Source organism: Polypterus senegalus, chromosome 6 (assembly GCF_016835505.1).
Source record: "Polypterus senegalus isolate Bchr_013 chromosome 6, ASM1683550v1, whole genome shotgun sequence".
Lineage (NCBI taxonomy): Eukaryota > Metazoa > Chordata > Cladistia > Polypteriformes > Polypteridae > Polypterus > Polypterus senegalus.
This window is the reverse complement of record NC_053159.1, coordinates 177,100,185-177,124,483: the sequence shown is the minus strand read 5'-3', so window position 1 is coordinate 177,124,483 and position 24,299 is coordinate 177,100,185. Positions and strand designations below refer to the sequence as shown.

General features: G+C 40.2%; 1 protein-coding gene across 1 annotated transcript in view; it reads right to left on the bottom strand.

Moving 5' to 3' along the window:
- The window catches only part of hat1 (histone acetyltransferase 1), a 96,488-nt gene extending 72,451 nt beyond the window's left edge, over positions 1-24,037 (bottom strand). Inside the window, exon 1 of the mRNA XM_039757624.1 lies at positions 23,950-24,037. Coding sequence (XP_039613558.1) covers positions 23,950-23,956 — 7 coding nt within the window. The 5' untranslated portion in view covers positions 23,957-24,037. The remainder of the gene's footprint in view (positions 1-23,949) is intronic.
- Positions 24,038-24,299: the final 262 nt, after the last annotated feature.

The following is a 24,299-nucleotide window of genomic DNA, read 5'->3' as shown; positions in this document are numbered from 1 at the left end:
ATGCAAACTCCACGCACACTGGATTAGTGAGGCAGCCGGGATGTTTTCTATAAATTATACTTATCATTGTAATGTATGGTTTTACTGTAGTATAAATTGCAAATTATGACAATAGGTTGATCACTAAAAAATGCAACATCTTAATTTCTAAAAACTGAGTTTTTACTTTTTTTTTTTATTCAAATGTTTTAAATTATTTTTATAAGTACACCAGACTTCTAATTTGTATCTGCAGACTAGTCTGAGCCCACATTATTTGAATTCACAGCCTCCTATTGTTCTACTGCATAATAGCAGTTTTCAGTTTGTTTATAACTAAAATAGACTCAAAGCTATTCTTAAAATACAATGCCCTCCATAATGTTTGAGACAAACCCTCTGCTCCACCATTTAAAATTATAAATCAAACAATTCAGACTTGAATAAAGTGCACAATGCCAACTTTCATTGAAGGGTATTTGAATACTTTGTGGTCACACCATGCAGAAATGACAAAGCTTTTTACACATGGTCCCCTACTTGAGAGCATCAAAATTTTGGGATGACTGGTGTCACATGTGTTTGGGATTGTTCCTCAGCTACCTAAGATACCTCATCTTGCTTCTATCTACAGACTACCTTTGGAGTCTGTACTTGCCATTGTTCAACATGAGGACAAGAGACGTGCCAATAAAAGTCAAAGAAGTCATTATGAGTCTGAAAACAAGAATAAAGCCAGTAAAACCTTAGGAGAACTGAAATCAACTGTCTGGTTTATCAAAAGGAAGAAAAGAACACACTGGTGAGCTGAGTAATCAGAAAGGGACTGACAGGCCAAGGAAGACCTTCACTGCTAATAAAAGAGGAATCCTCACTATGGTAAAGGAAAAGCCCCAGACGCCTTTCTGACAGATCACAAATAGTCTTCAGGGGGCGATTTGGAACGTGACAAATATGACCATCAGCAGAAGACTTCATAAACAAAAATACAGAGGCCACACTGCAAGATGCAAACCACTAGTTAGCCACAAATTACAATTTGTGAAAAAGGACTTAAAAGGGCCTGCAAAATTCTGGAAAAAAGTCTTGTTGGCAGACAAGACAAAGATGAACCTGCATCAGAGTGATGGTGGCAGCAAAGTGTGGAGATGAGGACATACTGCTCGAGATCCAAATCATACCACCTCATCTGGTAAACATGGTGGAGGGGTGTTATGGTTTGGACATGTAGGGCTGCAACAGGTCTTGGCACACATCTCTTCATGGATGATTGAACTGCTGACGACACAATGAATTCTGAGGTGTCTAGAAACATCTGATCTGCTCAAATTCCAGTAAATGCCTAACATTGCTGTGTCCCAAATATTATGGTGCCCTGAAATGGGGTGACCATGTAACAAAAAACTGTTGTAATTTCTACATGTTGTGACCAAAATGTATGCAAATTCCCTTAAATGAAAGTCTGCAAGATGTACTTTAATCACGTCTGAATTGTTGGATTTCAATTTTAGACTGTGGAGAAGAGGGAGAAATAAAGGAAAATGTGTGTTTGTCTCCAAACATTATGGAGGGTGGAATGGAACCTTTTTGAAAATGCAGGTGGATAATATTGAATACAGGTAGTCCCCAAGTTACGGACATCCGACTTACAAACGGGGCCGCAGCTGCTCCTTCATCTGTCTGGGGGACACGACGCTGGTTCCTCAGTAACTGCCGCTCTATCATCTTCAGCCTGGGGACTCTGCAAGCGGTGGCTGGACAGAGGATGGAGGTGGGCTATTTCGCTGCTCGCACAGTGCAGTGTCCCTCGGGCGGCTCTGGTTGATGAAATGGGTGGTGGGGGACGCACACCATTCGTTCTCAGTGGGCGGCTGGGTGCGCGGCAAGCGGTGACCTGGAGTCCATAGTCACTGGAGCCGCAGCTACCGCTCATGTGCAGGACGGAGGCTTGATGGGGCGGTTTGCTGCCTGCCCACTACACCACCACAACTACTGCTCCTGACTGAATGGAGGGTGGATGGTGCTGAGGGGGGCGTTTCACTGCACGCCCACCACACATCCTTGCAGTGTCCCTCAAATGGCTACCGGTGGGCGGCCGGTGATGCTGCAAGTGGTGACCCGGGTTGTGACTGAACGGAGGCCATTGAGGGTGAATGGAGAGGCAGGGGGCAGCATAGTAGTGTGACTCGGGTGACTGCATGTTGAACGGGGCCGGTTGTGGGCGATTCACTACCTGCCTCTGGCTGCACATCTGTTCGTTCTTGGTGGGCAGACGCTGCAGGCAGCATACTGTATGCAAGTGGAGGTGACTGTGTAGTGGCCGGGTGGTGAACCGCCCCTGGCCGCCACCATTCATTCTCAATAGCAAGTCTGCTTATACTGTTACGCACATAGCAGGAAGTTGTCTCTCGCCAGTACATCAAACGTGTTGATGACGGGTGCCTTCCTGCTGCAATAGCGTGTACAGTGCTGTGCAGAAGAGCTCATCGTAATCTTTTGTTGTCACCATTCAACAATGTCTCTAAAACACAAATCTGATGCAAGTGCTGGTGATACAGTAAAGAAGAGAAAAACCATCACCATTGAAAATAAAGTAGAAATAATAAAAAGGTCAGAGAGAGGTGAAACTCCGCATCATTCATTGGCAGAGAACTTGGTTACAGTTGGTCAACAATAGCATTTATTAAAATAATGTACCTGTTCCGACTTACATACAAATTCAATTTAAGTACAAACCTACAGCCCCTATCTCGTATGTAACCCAGGGACTGCCTGTATGTGTAAAAACACACACTCAACCATGTTTTGATTTTTTTTTCCTGGTACAGTCCAAAACATAATCATTAAATTTCACTGATACTTTTACATGCATTTTCCTGATTGTTTATCTTCAATATTCCAAATACTTTAAAAGCACTCACAAGTTCTGGGTTTGAATTCCAGCCCAGTTACCGTCCATGTGGAGTGTGTGTGATGTTTTTGTGTTTGGTTTACGTCCAAAATACCTCAAGACATGAATTATTAGGTCAGCTGGCATTTCGTGAGTTGACAGGAGTCCTTCATTTACCCTGCACTGTATGCTTTCATACTCCTGTCCCTGCAGCCCGGAAGCGAATTAAGTGGTTTTGAGAAAGTTGTCATAAATCAAGACAAATGAAATCGTAATAAATCAATACAATAGAAAAATTCTGTTGAATAAAGGATTATATGAATTTGCAATTGACTTTATAGAGACACCACTCCACACAAACTATAACATACTGTATTTTTATTTTCAGATGAGGCTTTACTTTAATACCATTATCACAAACCATGTACAAAAATGAATTTATGTCAAAGGTTAAACAAAACGCTGCAACCTGCAGATATTCAAAATTCTAGAAATGACAAGAACTCACTTCAGGAGGACTGTCAATTCAGCAATGCTGTGAAAGCCTGTCATTAAGTAAACTACAGTTGCTGTCTGTCTTTCACTTCAAGTTTCACAAGTTTCCTTTACTGCTTGACAGAGGAAATACACACCAGCAATATGCAATCAAGACTACAGATATAAAAGTGTCAGGCTCACCTCAACACTATCATTAGCTTCACCTATATAAATACTTCAATTTAGTCTTTCCACACAGGAAAGAGTCCCCCAAATAGTTATCTAGAATATGCTTTCAAACACAGTATCGTGATTCTTTTGCCCTAAATGTTCATGAACAGTTAATTTATAATAAATCATCTACCACTGACTAACAAACTAAAAAGTCAACACAAAATTATTGCTGGGAGCAAGAGCTTATTCTGACAGCATTGAGTGCAGGCAGAAACCAATACTTAATGGACACATTCACAGCGAAGGTCACCAATTAAGCCAATATACGGGCTCAATCACCTAAACAGAAACCTGAACAGAAATTCATACTCTCTGCTAAAATCTGTAAGGTCTAACTAAAGGATAATAACTTACATTTCAACGAAATAAACATTTCTGCATTGGTTATTGATTTTGTACTTGACCAAAGGTTAATATTTTCAGGTCAGAACAGAGTGAGATATTTGAAAACTAACTGTGTGAAATTTTATACGACAATGGGCATTGGTTGCAATGCTTTTGGTTAACTAGGCACAACACAAACACTTTTCTGTATACAATATCTGAAGTTTTCTTTTTCTTTTTTTTAACAAAGCACTAATATTACTGTCTGGCAGTGTGTTCTAGTGGGTAAGACTTTGAACCTAGAATTTCAAACCCTAAGGCTGTGGGTTAAAAATCCAGCTACTGACACTGCATGACCCTGGCCATGACACTTCACTCACCTGTGTTCCAACTGGAAAAACAAAAGAAATGTAACAAAATGTGTCTCAAATGTTGCAAGTCTCTTCGATAAAATCATTGGTCAAGTGAAAGTAATAATATTATTAGATCACCGGAGCTGCATACTCTTCCACATGGTTTATGCAATTCTCCAGGAGTAAAACTTTTTTGCATTAGATTAAATTCCTGCCATTTCCTAGTGACTTGGCTTTTGTTGATGGTCGTTTCCAATGTTGCAGCAATTTTCGTCGGCGAAGATGGCAAACCACCTGCCGAAAGGGACATTTGCATCTGTCCCATAGGCAACTCCTGTAAACAGATTTCCACGCTCAATATGAATTGCAATCCTATGGTTTACCCACTTTTATTCCCTTATGGAGACATTGCCTGGCACAAAGATTTACAACATGTTCCAGATAAAAGAACCGCCAAGCGAAGAAGACTTACTCAATGCCAATTTTACGCGTACAGATTAGCAATGAGGAATATATTTAGTATTTTGCACTCCAGCGGCGAACTATTCCAACAGTACGTCGTAGATGCGTATATTAAAACAGAGGGCGCACGACTTAACTATCTCAGATTAGATTAACAAGATCTGTGTGTGGAACAATACAAAGGACTGTCAGACGCACTGCAAGCAAACGCTGAAAATAAAAACGTACGTGTAGGCAAAATGATCATATTACAGTCCACATTTCCAGGAAGTCCAAGATACATGCAACAAAACTAGCAGGATGCCATGGCCATAGTACGTTAATTCGGACAGCCTCATTTATTTATCACTTTCACATGTGATCCTGCTTGGCCGGAAATTCTACATGCACTGTCGGGTACCCAAAGACCGGAGCACAGACCTGATATCCCACATGCTGTTTACTCTTCACAATAATTCTAACAACCAGTCTTCAGCGCTTTTTCTAGGGTTAGATCTTTCGACTCATTATCTGTCATCACCACCAAAACACCTATTCACACCTGCGTCTTTCAAGAAGCATTTATTTCTTCTTGATTTCTGAATTCCATTCTCACCGTTTTCCGTTCTTATTCTTGCACCGGGCTTCGGCTAGTTCCTATTAATGCGTCACTCATTCAAGAATATGTAAGGTTTCTAAGCTCTCTTGGGACCTCCCTAAAGTAGACAGCACGCCAAATAGCATCTCGAAGTGCGATCTCCGAATCTGTACGGGGCAATAGCAGGCTCACAGCTATGCTGCTCTCTCTCTCCCCCAAAGTAAACAGAAAAGATCTGGATGGGTGATGCAAGGTTAGGAGCACGTAAATTGTAAATGCAGATAACAGGATTACTTGGTCACTGACCTGGCCACAACCCTGCCTGACTGCTGTGTCTGTGTATAGCAGAGTGGCAGATCACGCTACAATAAATAACTGTGCTGTTCCCGTTTCAAGCTGAATAAAGCTGGTTTTGCTAAAGTACTGAGACTAAGCCTCATGTTTTGGGGTGCAAGACAGGGACTTATAACGCAACCCCGATCTTTTATGATTTGCTTTTTTATCGCTTCACTGCAGCGCTATGAGCCTGTTTTTGCCCTGCCCCAGCAACATACAATCTTCCACTGACACTGTAATCGTACTTCGGGATGCACTTCAGCGTGTCGTTCCCGCTGGTTTGGGGGTCTCAAAAGAGTTCAGAAACCACACAATATGATAAAGAAAAGGATGATTCGGATCCCGATTGATAACTGTGCTGCCCACAACATACTTCCACATTTAGATAATGTTCGCATTAAAGTTCTCCCACCAACTTGCACAGCAGTGGTTCAGCCATTGGATTTGAGTATCATTCGCACCCTGAAAGTGCATTATCACAAGGAAATGCTGAGAAAAATTCTCGCCAGCATAACTTGTAGGCAGGAGGAGATTAAAATTAATGCGAAAGAAACCATTGAAATGATTGCAAACACCTGGGCGCAAGTTAAAGAAAGCACTATAGTAACAAATACAGAATCTCGTTACAATGAAATATTTTTTTAGGTGCCTGGGAGTTTGTTGTAATGGAATTTTACCTGTATTAATAAACATCGACAAAAAAAAAATTGGTTGGCTAATTGTCACCAAACTTCATGCAAATCTGTCAATTCATTTTTGTGATTTTGGAGTATTACATTTTCCTATTGTGAGGGATTTTTAAGCTTTAAATACTGATATATCAAAATGTCCTTACTTAGCAGATACGCACTAGCCTTGATGGACAAATTTGAGTTTTTTGGGCTTTTTTTTTTTTTTTACTATATGGGAAATATTGTTTTTGTGGATGAGTGAGGGAGTGAGTGAATGAGTTGGTCAATCAACTTAGCATTATATATATTTGGACAGTGCACATCCTCTGTCTGACACACCTTTATTGGATCATACTTAGGATGAAAAGCAGAAAGAAATCCTCTACATCCAACTAGGTAGAAGGGTGTCTCAACTGATTCTTCAGTCAGGAATAGCACAGTGATTGCTCAAGAATATCAGTTTAATAGCTTGCTGGGATGAGAACTACTGAAGGAGCAGGTTAAGCACCATTACGATAACTCACTGTGTTAAGCAGGACAACTAAAAATGCACCCACTTCATATATGTAGCACATGCACAGGAAGTCACGTACAGGAGTGACAACAGGAGGAGTATAGGAAGCTAATCAAGGACTTTGTTAAATGGTGCGACTCAAACCACTTACACCTGAACACCAGCAAGACCAAGAAACTGGTGGTGGATTTTATGAGGCCCAGGCTCCTCACAGGCCCCGTGATCATCAGAGGTGACTGTGTGCAGAGGGTACAGACCTGTAAATACCTGGGAGTGCAGCTGGATGATAAATTGGACTGGACTGCCAATACTGATGCTCTGTGTAAGAGAGGTCAGAGCTGACTATACTTCCTTAGAAGGCTGGCATCCTTCAACATCTGCAATAAGATGCTGCAGATGTACTACCAGACGGTTGCGGCGAATGCCCTCTTCTACGCGGTGGTGTGCTGGGGAGGCAGCATAAAGAAGAAGGACACTTCATGCCTGGACAAACTGGTGAGAAAGGCAGGCTGTATTGCAGGAATGAAGCTGGACAGTTTGACATCCGTGGCAGAGCGACGGGCGCTGAACAGGCTCCTGTCAATCATCCACTGAACAGTGCCATCTCCAGGCAGAGGAGCAGCTTCAGCGACAGACTTTTGTCACTGTCCTGCTCCACTGACAGACTGAAAGACTGTTCCCACCCCACACTATGCGACTCTTCAATTCCATCTGGGGGGGTGAACATTAACATTATTCAAAGTTATTGTCTGTTTTTACGTGCATTTTTATTACTCTTTAATTTAATATTGTTTTTTGTATCAGTATGCTGCTGCTGGATTATGTGAATTTTCCCTTGGGGATTAATAAAGTATCTATCTATCTCAACAATAAGTCATTGCTTTCTTGACTCCGTTCACCTGCAGTAAAGTAAGAAATCTAATGTTAGATCCTCCATCAAAAAGTATCCCAACGTCCATTTATTTTTTTAACTCGTGCCTTTAACACTGTCCTGCCTCACAAGCTAAGGTTTATGAATCTTGATGCCTCCAGAATCATGGATTACCTGTCCAGCAGTTTGTGAGGCTTAATGACTGTGTGTCAGAGATTGTGGTTGTGGTTAAAGTGCACAACATTAATACCGTAATAAGAAATCTCAATGCACGTAGAAAATCTAGGCAATACGGAATAAACTCCAATAATCTAATTAAAATTACTATTTTAGAGGAACAATGTATTAAAACTATAAAAACAGATCACAGATTAAACAAAAAATACAAACAGAGCGGTGCTAATAAAAATAATTTAGTTCCTATTCCAAATATCAATAACGCATATAATACACATCTCTGCCCATCCGAAACATTAAATATGGCACTGTTAAATGTTACGAGCTTTAACTAACAAAACTTTTTTATCAACAATCTTATTAGTGATAAAAAAAAGATTTTATTGCACTAAGTGAAACGTGGCTTAACTCAGACGGCGCGGCTGTTTTAATCGAATCTGCGCCTCCGGATTACAGTTTTACTCGTGCAGACCGCCAGGGAAAAAGGGGGGGCGGCTTGGCAAACATTTACTCGAGCCGGTTAAAATGTAAAGATGTCAGTTTTGGTAAGTTCAAGTCCTTTGAGTATCTCGCTGTTGTTATCCATGGAGATTCTCACGTTCTAGCATTATCCGTGTATAGACCTCCAAAATTCAACGCGTCTTTTTTTGAGGATTTCTCTGACTTAATGTCCATTTTAATTACTAACTATGACACACTCCTAATAGTTGGCAACTTTAATTTTCATATAGATAATCAGTGTGACCTAAAAGTAAAAGAATTTATGAACCTCCTGGATTCTTTTGATTTGAGGCAGCTCGTTAATCAGCCTACACATAAAGCAGGTCATACGTTAGACTTAGTGATTTTTTGTCACCGTCCTGCTCCACTGACAGACTGAGGAGATCGTTCCTCCCCCACACTATGCGACTCTTCAATTCCACCCGGGGGAGTAAATGCTAACATTAATTTTATTTAAATTTTTTTCATTTTTATTACTATTTAATTTAATATTGTTTCTTTGTATCAGTATACTGCTGCTGGATTATGTGAATTTCCCCTTGGGATTAATAAAGTATCTATCTATCTGCTAAAGGACTTAAAGTTGATATAAAGCAGGTCATTGATATTGGTCTATCAGACCATTTTCTTCTACTTTTTAATATAGAAATAATGATAAAAACACCCATGAGAAGCATATTGTTAAAAAATGCTTCTTTGACTCTGCAGCAGCTTTAAAACTTACAAACATTCTAAGCAATCAGTCCGTTTATAGTGCCAACAATAATAGCCAGGATAATGTAAATAGTAAGGTGGAAAGATTTAACTACTAAAGTGAGAGCTGCTGTTGACATAGTTGCACCTGAAAAGACAGTGAAAAAATCTTCTAGCATTATTATACCATGGAAGACCCAAAGAGTGTTGGATTTAAAGAGAACATGCCACAGAGTTAAGCGTAAATGAAGGAAGACTAAACTAACTATCCACTATGAAATATTAAAAGTTTAAGTAACAGAATACAATAACACTGCCCATCTTGAGAGGCTGCTATTTCTCTAAGATTATAAATAACAATGCTAGTAATCCCAGAGTCTTATTTTCTACAATTGATCGCCTACTAAACCCAGGTAACTCAAAGGAATGCCTCCTAAGTACTTCCAGTAAAACCTGTGAGGCTATCGCTGTATTTTTCAATCAAAAAATTAATGATATTAGAAATAACATAGTATATCCCTCCAACACTAAGGATCCTCCTAAACCCCAGCATTCTGTTATAAACAAATTAAACTCTTTCACTAGGATAGATTTACCTGATTTACAAAAATATCTCAATTAAAACCCTCCACCTCGTCCTTGATCCAATACCAACAAATTATTTCAAAGAAGTATCGGGCATGCTAATTGATAATGTTCTTGACATAGTAAATTCGTCATTAGATACGGGGTCTTCCCAGACTGTCTTAAGACTGCTGTAGTTAAACCCCTACTTAAGAAACATAATCTTGACCCTCGCTCTTGAAAATTTTAGACCCATCTCTAACCTGCCTTTCTTAAGTAAAGTTCTGGAGAAGGCAGTCATTATGCAGTTAAATGACCACCTCAATAAACATGCTATTCTTGATAAATTTCAGTCGGGTTTTAGAACAAATCACAGCACAGAAACTGCACTCGTTAAAGTAGTAAATGATTTGCGGTGAATGCAGACAGAGGCCATTTATCTGTTCTCATCCTCTTAGATCTGAGTGCTGCATTTGACACCATTGATCACAATATTCTTAGAAATCGCCTTAGTCAATGGGTGGGCCTCTCTGGCAGTGTCTTAAATTGGTTTGAATCCTACCTGACAGGGAGAAAATTCTTTGTTAGTTGTGGTAATTACAACTCAAAGACACATGATATATATGGTGTCCACAAGGCTCTATCCTGGGTCCGCTGCTCTTCTCAATCTACATGCTTCCGTTAGGTCAGATTATCTCAGGGCACAATGTGAGCTACCACAGCTATGCTGATGACACACAGCTGTACTTATCAATAGCACCTGATGACCCGATTCTCTTGATTCACTAACACAATGTCTGACTTGTATGTCAGAATGGATGAATAGTAACTTTCTCAAGTTAAATAAAGAGAAAACTGAAATCTTAGTGATTGGCAATAATGGATACAATGAGGCTATTAGAAATAAATTTAGGATTAAAAGTCAAGAAGGAGGTAAAAAGCTTAGGGGTAATTGCTGACTGTAATCTGAATTTTAAATTGCATATTAATCAGATCACTAGGACAGCATTTTTTCACTTAAGAAACATAGCTAAAGTTAGACCTCTTATATCACTGAAAGATGCTGAGAAATTAGTTCACGCTTTGTTTTCAGTCGACTAGATTACTGTAACGCACTCCTCTCAGGACTACCCAAAAGACATCAATCACTTGCAACTAGTGCAGAATGCAGCTGCTAGAATCCTAACTAGGAAAAGAAAATCTGAACACATTTCTCCAGTTTTGATGTCACTACACTGGTTACCTGTGTCATTCAGGATTGACTTTAAAATTCTGCTTATGGTTTATAAAGCCTTAAATAATCTCACCCCATTTTATATATCGGAATGTCTGACACCTTATATTCCAAATCGTAACCTTAGATCCTCAAATGAGTGTCTCCTTAGAATTCCAAGAACAAAACTTAAAAGAAGTGGTGAGGTGGCCTTCTGCTGCTATGCACCTAAAATCTGGAATAGCCTGCCAATAGGAATTCGCCAGGCTGATACAGTGGAGCACTTTAAAACACTGCTGAAAACACATTACTTTAACATGGCCTTCTCATAACTTCACTTTAACTTAATCCTGATACTCTGTATGTTCAATTCATCATAATAACTATTCATGGTGGCTCTAAAATCCATACTGACCCCTACTCTCTCTTCTGTTTCTTTTTCCGGTTTCTTTGTGGTGGTGGCCTGCGCCACCTCCACCTACTCAAAGCCATCATGATGCTCCAACAATGATGGATGGATTAAAAGGCAGAAGTCTACGTGACCATCATCATCAAGTCCTTCTGTGAGAACCCTAAATCCAAAGAGGACTGTTTCATTTATGTTAGGTAGAATGCACAGAGGGGACTGGGCAGTCTAATGGTCTGGAATCCCTACAGATGTTATTTTTTTTTCCAGCCGTCTGGAGTTTTTTGTTTTTCTGTCCACCCTGGTCATTGGAACTTACTATTATTCTATGTTAATTAATGTTGACTTATTTTATTTTCTTACTGTGTCTTTTATTTTTCTATTCTTTATTATGTAAAGCACTTTGAGCTGCTGTTTGTATGAAAATGTGCTATAGAAATAAATGTTGTTGTTGTTGTGGTGGTGTGAAATACTGGAGCTCCTCAAGGAACCTTCTTGTTTACTCTCTACACAGCGGACTTCCAGTATAACACCATCTCTTGCCATCTACAGAAGTTCTCGGATGACTCCTCTATCATAGGTTGCACTACGAATGGACAGGAGTCAGAGTAAAGGAGGCTGGTGAAGGACTTTGTCTTGTGGTGCATGAAGAACCACTTGCAGCTCAACCTCAACAAGGCAAGAGGTGGACTCCAGGGATGTTAAGGAACTCTAAAGACCAGTCACCACCCAGGGGAGGAAGTGTACATGGTGCAGACCTACAAGTACCTGAGGATACATATGAACCATAAACTGGACTAGTCTAACAACACAATATATAAGAGGAGACTATACTTCCTGAGGAGACTTGGGTCTTTTGAAGTGTTCAGCAAGCTGTTGGAAATGTTTTAAAAAGTCCATTGTATCTAGTGAGTTGTTCAATACAGTTGTCTCCTAGGGAAGCAACTTGAGGTCAGGCAATGTAAAACACTAGAACAAACTTATCAACAAAGAGAAATAAACTTAAAAGAAGTGGCAAGTCAGCCTTCTGCTGTTATGCACCTAAAACCCGGAACAGCTTACCGATAGAAATTTGCCTGGCTAATATGGTGGAGCACTTTAAAAAATGGCTAAAAACTCATTATTTTAACATGGCTTTTTCATAGCTTCATTTTAGTTTAATCCTGATACTCTGTATATGCATTGAATTATCAATATCATTCCTGGTGGCTCCACAAGCCATACTAACTCCTACTTTCTCTCCTGTTCTTTTTCCGGTTTTCTATGGTGGTGATCTGCACCATCACCACCTGATTAAAGCACAGTGATGTCCCTACATTGATGGATTAATGGCCAGAAGTCCACATGACTATCATCATCAAGGTCTTCCATGTGAACTGTGAATACAATGAGGACTGATTGAAGTCATTTATGTTGGGTAGAATGCCTAGAGGGGGCTGGGTGGTCTCGTGGCCTCAGAACCGCTGCAGATTTTATTTTTTTCTCCAGCCATCTGGAGTTTTTTTTGTTTTTTCTGTCCTCCCTGGTCATTGGACCTTACTCTTACTCTATGTTATTTAGTGCTCCCTAATTCTATTTTCTTATTTATTTTGTCTTTTTACTCTTTCTTCATTATGTAAAGCACTTTGAGCTACATCATTGGTATGAAAATGTGCTATATTAATAAATGTTGTTGTTGTAAGCTTCAACACAGGACTGACTCTGGACACTGCAGACACTGTTGTGGAACACAAAATGGTGGCAAAATCAGATGAATAATTTTGCATATCTCCTCTAGGGGGTGCTTCCTTTTGAGTACTTTTTAGCCATCAGTTGATACCTCCATGGTGAAACTAAAAGTGCCTTTGGAGATCTTTTATTCATGCTACATGTAGTAAGGCAAATCAATGCTTCATCCTGACGTTCCTTCCTTCATTCTAGTCAACTTCAATTTACTAAAGTTACATTTTATATTTATTGTACTGTATTATATGTTTTAGTAAATTGCTTTATATTTCATTTTGAGCCAATATATGTTTATTGTATCTTTTTTTTTTTTGTTTTGCTGCTGTATGCATTTGAATTTCCCTGTGGGGATCAATAATCTAATCTAACATAGTAAAGTGTATCGTGAGCTGCAGTCTATACTGGTAGAATAAGATACAAAGCATCCCTGAGAAGCATATTACTTTAAGTGTTTACTTTCAACACAACTGAAGAGAATTTCAGAAGACAGTAACTACTTTTATCATCAATTGCTTTGTAGGAAAGCTAAAACTAATCTCTAAGACACAAACGTTTTTCATAATCAATACACAATTTGAGGTCATCAGCTCTTGTCAAACTAGTGCCCTGCATTTGGACCTCATATTAGGATTGGTTAAGACAAATAATATTTACAGAAGGCATGGCCCTGCCAGTCTTAAATATTTTGACCCAAACAGTGGACTGCAGTACCACTGAACAGTAAAGAACTATAATAAAAGGTGTAGCTGTGTGTATGTAAATCCATCAAGACCTCTCAGGAAGAAGAAACATTTTGACAAGAACAGGCCATACAGCCCAACAAAGCTCATCCATCCTATCCACTTAATTCCTCCAAAATAACATCAAGTCAGGGTTTGAAGGTCCCTAAAGTCTTACCACACTACTTGGTCACTTATTCCAAGTGTCTGCTGTTCTCTGAATGAGGAAAAACTTCTTAATATTTGTGCAAAAATAAGTTACCAACTGTGTCCCCGTGTGCTTGTTGACCTCAATTTAAAGTCACAGTCTCAATCTATTGCACTAATTACTTTCATAATTTTGAACACTTTAGCCACATCACCTCATTCTTCTTTTGTTTAAATTGTGATGGCTCATCTAATTAAATTTTTCCTCATAACTCAGTCCTGGAAGCAGTGTAGTCTCTCTTCTCTGGACATTTTACTAGTACTTGTATGTCTTTCCTGTAGCTCAGCATTCGAGGTGAGACCTCACTAGTGTATTAAAAAGCATTAGCAAAACCTCCCTTGACTTGTACTTCACATATTATGCTATATAACCTAACATTCCGTTAGCCTTCTTAATGGCATTCATGATGATGAATCCTCTACAGGTCCTGAGGTTTTCTTATAAGCAGTGCTACCAGTTTTCAGACCTCCCTTTGTGTTTTCAAATCTGCCCAAACCTGGATGATGTCCAAGCCCTCTTTAATAATTAAATGGATTCTAGATTAACTGCCCTTCCAACCATCTCGGTAACACTTGCAAACTTAACCAGCTTGTTGTTTATATCCATCCATCCATTATCCAACCTGCTATATCCTAACGGGGTCACAGGGGTCTGCTGGGGCCAATCCCAGCCAACACAGGGCTCAAGGCAGGAAACAAACCCCGGGCAGGGTGCCAGCCCACTGCAGTTGTTGTTTATATACCTATCCAAATCATTTAGATCTCAGTATTATAAAAAAAAATCCTTGGAGCCGAGACGTGATCTTCCACTTAAAAGACTGTGGCCAATCTCTTTCATCTCGCAGGGACCTTAAACAAGAGACTTTGTGCCAAGAGACTGACCTAGGACCGTCTCGCGGGGACATAGAACATGAGATTCTTGCAAGACACGCCCTTCTTACAAAAATTACCAAATAAGACCACGGGCAGCAAAACACTCAGTCGTGTAAAGGCTTTGAGCACACACAGATCCAGGCTCTCAGCGCATATAAAGCGTATAAGGACAATACGTTATAAATGAAACGTAGACAACTAAGCAAAGAAGAAAGAGCAGCGCGGAGAAAAGAGACTAAAAAGCGTTGTTGAGAAAAAAAAAAAAGCAAAAAAGAAAAAGAATAATCTAGGTGCAAATTCTGAAAATAAGGAAAGTAATTATCAGCCCAGAACAAGTGGAACTGAAAAGAAAAAGCACATCCAATTAGGCTCAGAATTAAAAGACAGAGAGTAAAAAGCAAAGTAGAACGTCATAAAGACGTTCACGAACGCTGGCGCTATACACATGCAGAGCAGGTTAGAGATTATGAAAGCAATGGAACTTGAAAGGCTTAAAAAAGAAAAAACGGTGTGATACACGTGTGGAAAAAGTTAAAGAATATGAAAGTAGGAAAATTAGAAAGTATAAAAAAAACGAAAGTAAAGATCGCAGTAGCACAAACAAAAGGAAATTATTACTCGAAAAAGGAAAAATAATCACCACGGACCAGGTGTCATTGGAAAAAAAGAAGGACAAAGCGAGGTCAGAAATAAAAGACAGCGTAGAAAACAAAGTTAAATGTCATAAAGAGGTTAAAAAACAAGGGGGCCAAACACATGCGGAGCAGGTTAGAGATAATGAAAACTGGAATTCAAAAGACTCAAAAAAACGTAGGTGCAAAACACAAACAGAGCAAAATATAGAATACGAATGCAGAAAAAAACGACAGTGTCAAAAAAAAGAAAGTAAACATCACATTAGCGCAAAGAAAGAGAAATTATTACTCGGATAAATAACGAAGGCGAATAGAGATCAAATATATGGACATAGGTGATATGTCAGAAATATGTAAATATTGTAAGGCTGAAGTTTAAGTCAAAGAATTTCAAAAATGGAGTTTACCTCACGTGCATTTAGTGGTTACTTTGCAAAAAAAAATTATTAACTGCTGATGATGATGTTGATCGTTTTGTCTGTGCTGAAATTCCAAACAGAGAAACCTATCCTGAATTATGGTACAAAGTCATTAAACACATGTCTCACGAACCTCATTTAAAAGATACTTGAAAGATTCCAAATATTATTTTTACTGAAGTTCTGAAATAAAAGTGAAACTAATTAAATAGCAACAATTCAAAGAAAAAAAAAATCTTAAAAAGTGTATATCTGGAAAACCAAACACGGGGTGGGCGAAGCCTCCTAGTAAGTTAAAAACAACAGTGGCCCTAGCCCTGACCCCCGAGGAACACAACTCTTAATAATACAATTTTTAATAGATTTTCCCTCCCAATGCCACCTCATACTACATTAACAACCCCTATCGCTTAAAGTGGAATGGCCAGTGAAGGAAGGCACCTCTTCAAGTAATGACCAGTGCCACTTATGTCTCATATCAAAAAGAACTTTGAGAGTCTGGTTCTGGACTATATGAGTTCACTAGTGGTAGACCACCTAGACCCAATGCACTTTGCCTATTTGACAATGACTGGAGTGGAGGATGCAATTATCTACACTATATTGCCAAAAGTATCGGGACGCCTGCCTTCACACGCACATGAACTCAGTGTCAGGCACTGATGTTGGACGAGAAGGCCTGGCTCGCTCGCTGTCTCCACTCAAATTCATCTCAAAGGTGTTCTAGTGGGCTAAGGTCAGTCAAGTTCCTCCACACCAAACTCACTCCTCCATTTCTTTATAGACCTTGTTTATTGCACTGGTGTGTGTGCGCAGTCATGTTGCCATCACCTAACTGTTCCCACAATGTTGGGAGCATGACACTGTCCAAAATGGCTTTGTATGCTGAAGCATTAAGAGTTCCTTTTACTGAAACTAAGGGGCCAAGCCCAACCCCTGAAAAACAACCCCACACCATAATCCCCCCTCCACCAAACTTTACACTTGCAATGCAGTCAGGCGAGTACCGTTCTCGTGGCCAATGCCAAACGCAGTCTCGTCCATCGGATTGCGTGATTTGTCACTCCAGATGACACATCTGCGCTGTTCTTGAGTCCAGTGGCAGGGGGCATTACACCACTGCATCCGGTGCTTTGCATTGCACTTGGTGATGTCAGGCTTGGATGCAGCTGCTCAGCCATGGAGACCCATTCCATGAAGCTCTCTCTCTACACACTGATCTTGAGCTTTTAGGGGTCTGTAGTTATTGACTCTGCAGAAAGTTGGCAACTCCTGCACACCTCAGCATACGCTGTCCCCACTCTGTGATTTTACGTGGCCAACCACTTTGTGTCTGAGTTGCTGTTGTTCCCAACTGCTTCCACTTTGTTATAATACCACTAACAGTTGACCGTGGAATATTTAGTAGTGAGGACATTTCACGAATGCAATTGTTGCATAGGTGGCATCCTATCACGATACCACGCTTGAATTCACTGAGCTCCTGAGAGCAACCCATTCTTTCACAAATGTTTGTAGAAGCCATCTGCATGCCCAGGTGCTCGAGTTTATACACCTGTGGCCATGGAAGTGACTGGAACATCTGAATTCAAGGATTTGGAGGGGGGTCCCAACACGTTTGGCAATAAAGTGTATCTGCTCTACAAGGTTTATTCTCACATGGACAAAGCTGAGGATTACATTTTTTAATTTCTCCAGTGCCTTCAATACCATCCAGCCATCCCTGTTAAGGGGTAAACTTAGAATTATACAGGTGGATGAGCCTGTGGTGTCCTGGATGGATCAAAGATTGTCTGGCAGGCCTCAGTTTGTGAGGCTCTGATATTATTATGAGCAACACGGGTACCACAAGGAACAGTCCTGTCTCCTTTTCTATTCACTCTAACACCAGGTTATATTACTTGCAGAAATTCTCAAATGTTTCTGAACGTATGGGGTGTATTAATAAGAGGGATTAGACATAGGATAGGATAGGAGTCAGGTGAAGAACTTTGTTTTTTGGTGCAAAGAGAATTGTCTGCAACTAAACATCAGCAAAACTAAGGAACTGCGTATTGATTTTCACCATACCAAAGTGCCTTTATACGGATTCACTATTCAGGGAATGGATGCACAGGTCGTACACTGCTACAGGTACTTGGGGTCCACATCAATGACAGACTGGAGTGGTCACATAATACAGATGAACTATGTAAGAAAGGGTAGAGTAGTCTCTTTTTTTTCCTTAGGGGACTGTGTTCCTTTAATTTGTGTAGTGACAGCTTTACATATTCTATAAAATGTATTAATATTACTGTTACTATGTCATGGCCAGTGAGATTTTCTATACTGTGGTACTGCTAGTGCTGTGCAGAGTGGAGGCAGAACCTCTGCATTTTTCCCAGTTGATTCTGGGGTACATCAAGGGTGTGTTCTTCCTCCCACTCTGTTCAGTGCTTGTATGGACTGGGTGTTGGAAAAGATTGTAGGGTCCATGGTTGGTCACAAGGTTGCTGGAAAGGGGTGTGTGGCGCTCTCGATATCTCTGCAAAAGGACAAAGGTCTTTAGAGTTCTAGTGCTTCCTGTGATAGATAGATAGATAGATAGATAGATAGATAGATAGATAGATAGATAGATAGATAGATAGATAGATAGATAGATAGATAGATAGATAGATAGATAGATAGATAGATAGATACTTTATTAATCCCAAGGGGAAATTCACATTTTGCTATATGTTTGTGAGACATGGGCACTATCTGGTGACCTGAGATGAAGACTGGACTCCTTCAGTACTGTGTCTCTTCAGAGAGTCCTTGGGTACTGCTGGTTTGACTTTGTGTCAAACGTGGGGTTACTCACGGTACCCCAAATGAGGCGCATTACCTGCATTGTGAGGGAGCGTCACTTATGGCACTATGGCCATGCGGCACGATTCCACGAGGGTGACCTGGTTCAAAGGATCCTCATTGTTGAGGACCCAAGCAGCTGGACCAGGCCAAGGGGACGCCCACGTAACACCTGGCTGCAGCAGATAGATGGTTGTTTCCTGGGGGTCAGACTGCACCCCATGTCTGCCTTTCCAATTGGAATCCCAAGGTGTTTCATCGTGTGGTGGGTGCAGCAACACACTTTACCAATGCATGCTCCACAACCTGACCCGATGTGCTGAGCCAATAACATCACTTCAAAAGAGACACACGGACTCAATAAACTGATTAAAAAGGCAGGCTCAGCTATGGAACACACTCTGGAAAGAATTAAAACAAAACTGAGTCCCATGATGAACAACGCTGCACATCACCTCTCTGACACACCAACACTGAGGACTTTCACCCAATAAATCATTCAGAAGAAGTACGCCAAGAAATGCTACTGGGACTCCTTCATACCAATGGCAATATGCCTATAGAATGCCTCACTGTGAGTCCCACAGCTGCTAAGTTCTCTTTCTTTTTAGTCATTCTGGTGTGTGTTTAGACCAGAGGTGGACAATGTTGGTCCTGGAGGACTGCAGTGGCTGCAGGTTTTTCTTCCAACCCAGTTTCTTAACATGAAATCAATTATTCATGATGAAGCACTTATCGCTCAAGTGACATTTTGATGCTTCATTTAGTGGGCTCGCTTGTTAAGGTTCCCCACCCTTAATTGCTTATTTCAGTCTTAAACAGCTGCATTCACTGTTTTAATGGGTCCTTATTAGCAGTAAGATACAAATGACAAAGGAGTCCTCCATTGAACTTGTTTCCGTTTACACCTGTGCAGATTCATCATGCACTGTTTGGTTTAATAAAACACTTAAGAGAAAAACGTGACAGAATGAAACTTATCAGTTTTAGGCTTCAAATCATTTGGATATCATCCTTGGAAAGGAAAAAAAAAAATCACTGAGATAAGTACCTAACATTGCAGACTAGCAAGCCGTAAAATTAAATAAGGTCTGAAATTGGCAAGGATTAGATTCTAGCATGTGTGCTGGAACGAAAACATGCAGGCACTGTGGCCCTCCAGGACTGACACCCCCTGGTTTAGACCATAGTGTGTGTATATTTATGTAATAAGCTTCTATAAAAAGCTAAATTTCCCACCAGGAGAAATAAAGTTGTATCTGTCTATCTATTCCAGTGGTCCCCAACTCCAGCCCTGGAGGGCCCCAGTGGCTGCAGGTTTTCATTCTAACCCTTTTCTTAATTAGTGACCTGTTTTAACTGCTAATTAACTTCTATTGAATTAATTTTATTTGACTTGCGCTCCTTAATTGTTTCTTTTTCCTTAAATTAGCAGCCAAACAATAATGAGATATAAAATGAACCAAAACATGATTTTGTCGATCATACAATATCTGAAAATAAACAAAGGTGAAGGTCTCAGGGATGCCGATCTGCTCAGGTCACCAATACATTTTTTACAGTGCTCTTAGAAAAGAGAAAATCAACAATTTCAGAAATGTATGCTAATGCACAATGAGAGCAGCAACAAGCCATGGAATTAAAGAGCGGGTTTAATTAACAACACGAATCGGAGCCTAATTAAACAACTGGTTGGAGTGAAACTGGTTGGAGATTGAGGCCCTGACTTAAATGGTCTTCTGTTAGCTCACTCACTTCACATTTCGTTTCTGCTTGGGTGCCATTTAAGGAAAGAAATGAAGCAATTCAGAGGAATAAATCTTAAAAAAAACAAGTCAACTAAAATGAATACAAAAGAAGTGAATTAGCAGCAAAAACAGTGCACTAATTAAGAAAAGGGTTAGAATGAAAACCTGCAGCCACTGGGGCCCTCCAGGACTGGAGTTGGGGACCCCTGATCTATTCTAATAAGCTTCCTCATACCCTCTGCTTCCTGCATTTAAGTCAATTCTACATACTGCAACAAGAGCTCCCACTTGTTTTAGTCTGATGCCCAACTTCTCATGCGGGACCTTACCAAATCAAGCATTAGGCTAAAGTGTATTTTTGTCTTACTGGATTACATACAACATACCATTTTTGTTAATTTGGCTGGGACGTGGAGGAGGAGTGAAGCATTAGGAGACTAGCTTCATGAATTTGTGTGGACTTGCGGCAAACAAGTAAGTAAGTAGTAAACACCGCTTAAAATCTTAACCCTTAACTACTCGCACCATTTCTCATCTCATAAGTACTCGGGCGGTATACTCTATGCACCAGTGTTAAAACGGCTATTTATATGCATGCAGTGAGGTTGTAATATTATGGAAAAAGATGATCTGCTATGGCAACCCCTAACGGGAGCAGCCGAAAGAAGAAGTGAGGTTGTAATATAAAATATTGCAATAATTTTAAATTGTACATATTTATAATGTAAATTAATACCATGTTACTGACTAGTATGACAGAGTCTAGAACAGAGATCCCCAACTCCAGTCTTGGAGGGCCGCAGTGGCTGCAGGTTTTCATTCTTACTCTTTTCTTAATTAGTGATCTGTTTTTGCTCCTAATTAACTTATTCTGAATTCATTTTAACTGACTTGCTCTTTACGTCTCAGACCCCTTAATTAGCAGCCAAACAATAATGAGATACAAAATGAGCCAAAACAGGACCAGCAAACTGTGACCATCACATAGTATCTGAAAATAAAAAAAAATGAAGGTCTCAGGAACGTTGATCGGCTCAGGTCCCCAAAACATTTTAACAGAGCTCTTAGAAAAGAGAAAATCAACAACTTCAGAAATGTATGCTATTGCACAACGAGAGCTGCAACAAGCCATAGAATTAAAGTCAAATCAAGTTGGGGAGCATGCACTGGTACAGCACGTCGCCGCACCCACCACACGACGAAACAACTCGGGATCCCGGTTGGCAACCCCCCAGGCAGACACGCGGTCCAATCCCACCCTCCGGAAATGACCCTCTATCTGCCACAGCCAGGAGTTATGTGGGCGTCCCCTTGGCCTGGTCCAGCCACTCGGGTCCCCAACAATGAGGATCTTACAAGCTGGATCACCCTCAGGGAAACACAACAACATTTATTTATATTGCACATTTTCATACAAACAGTAGCTCAAAGTGCTTTACATATTAAAGAATAGAAAAATGAAAGACACAATTATAAAACAAAATAAATCAACATTAATTAACATCGAATAATAGTAAGGTTCAATGGCCAGGGGGGACTGAAAAAACAAAAAAACTCCAGACGGCTGGAGAAAAAATAAAATCTGTAGGGATTCCAGACCATGAGACCGCCCAGTCCCCTCTGGGCCACATGGCCGTAGTGCCGTAACTGACGCTCCCTCACAATGCAGGTGATGTGCTTCATTCGGGACTCCATGAGCAACACAAAGTCAAATTCCGGAGAGACACAGTACTGAAGGAGTCCAGCCTTCGTCTCAGGTCACTGGATAGCGTCCATGTCTCGCAACCATATAGCAATATTGAATTAAAGAACGGGTTTAATTAACAACAAGAATCGACACCTAATCATGCAACTGATTGGAGTTTGAGGTCCTGACTTTGCTGGACTTCTGTTAGCTCGCTCACTCACTTCACATTTCATTTCTGTTTGGGTGCCATTTAAGGAAAGAAATGAAGCAAATCGGAGGAAAAATGAAGAAATTCAAGGGAACAATTCTTAAAAAACAAGTCAATTCAACTTAATTCAAAAGAAGTTAATTAGCAGCAAAAACAGGTCACTAATTCAGAAAGAGGTTAGAATGAAAACCTGCAGCCACTGGGGTCCTCCAGGACAGAGTTGAGGACCACTGGTCTAGGACTATCTGAAAATAAACCTGATCCACTTCTCCAGTGCTCGTTCGTCACCAGTCGGTCACACTTTCATCCACTGCAGGATATGCACATGTATCACAAGTCACTTCAATTGTTGAATGTTCTTTGCATCTCATTGTTGTCATATATACATAAGTACCTTCGCAATGTACCAAATGCACCATATGGAACTGGCTTCTGTGCATTCCGAGGGAAACCACTGCGACACACTACTTGTAGTGAATCAAGCGGAGGAGGGATAGCGGATGCTGCCAGTAGGTTCGAGTAAAAGGACGTGGGACAAAAATAACTGAGATTGGTGTACAAAATACACCAGCGTGAGTAGTTAAGGGTTAACTGTCAGATGTCATTTGCTTTACAAATGACTATGTGGCCTTATGCGGTGTACTACTACTACTACTGAAACTTCACTCACACGGCCCAAAGACAATCATGTTATTTTGTAATTTTATACTCTGTTAAACAGAATTAAATGTGGGTGTGATCATGAAAGTGTCCCTGTGATTGACTGGCACTGTGTCCATGGTTGGTTCTATCCTCTAGCCCAGTGCTGCCAAGTTAGGCTTCAGCTTCCCGCTGCCATGATCTGAATCTGCACGTTACATCCTTAATGAACAAATGAAAGTTAAACTCCCTTGTGAGGAAGTCGCCAGAGCTGTCACCCTTCGCACATTGGAGCCTCTCTCTGTTAAGCTCCTCTGCTGTCAGCCCGTCATTCTTGTTAGATTTCCACACTTTATAAATACACGAGATCTCTCTCTGCTCTTAAAAAAACAGACTCGTGTCCGACCACATGATAAACTAAAACTTACGATAAAATGAGCGCCACGCTGAAATCAATTTGGAAACAGCAGCAACAGATTTTTGCAACATAATGATGCATTCATTTTCAGTAAACTATTCTCACACCCAAATATCTGACAAATTTATAGCCACATACAACTTACAACAGGGAACGCTTCAAGCTCTAAAAAGCCAAATAAAAACTGACATCTCTTACAGCGAGGATCACTACGAAGTAGTATATTTAAGTAACTTGTCACTCAAGCAAATCAGCGATAACTAATCGATATTAATGACCAAGACAAACAACGTTAAACCTTACATGCCTGTAAGAAGGCCAACAGGCCCATGCTTGTCGTACACAGTCTCTGTCAGGGGCATTTCCATTCTTTATTTTCATTATTTCTCTTTTATCTCTGTAAAAACAGGTCAAATCTACACTATAAATAAACCATAATAAAAAATATTTCAGCTTTGAGCATTCTTAGAGCGATACGTTATCAACCCACATCGGATACAACAAGATAGCGAACTGCTATATTTACTGATTTAATAAAGAAATACAATATTAATATACTAAATTTAGACTTTGTAATTTCCATGAATTTATACAACTTACCCGCCATTTCAGCACACAGCACTCAGACAGACGTAACACAAGCGCGCGCTGCACGCTACTTCCTGTAGACTCACGTGCTTCCCTTCGTAATGCCTCTTGGGAGATGTAGTTCTGCTTTGCGCCTCGTTCTAGTTATTAATAAGGTTAACTTGGTTTGTATCTGTTTATTCCTAAATTTGACACGTATTGAACGTGACATAGCATATTTAAAACTGTTTTTGATATATCCAATCTTTGTAAAATTAGTGAAAGTACATCTGTTTGCAAAGCAATCTTTGGACATCCGTGAAAGAATTATATTTCCGACTTCACCTGCCTTTTGTGGGTAGGAAATGAATCTCTGTGGAGAA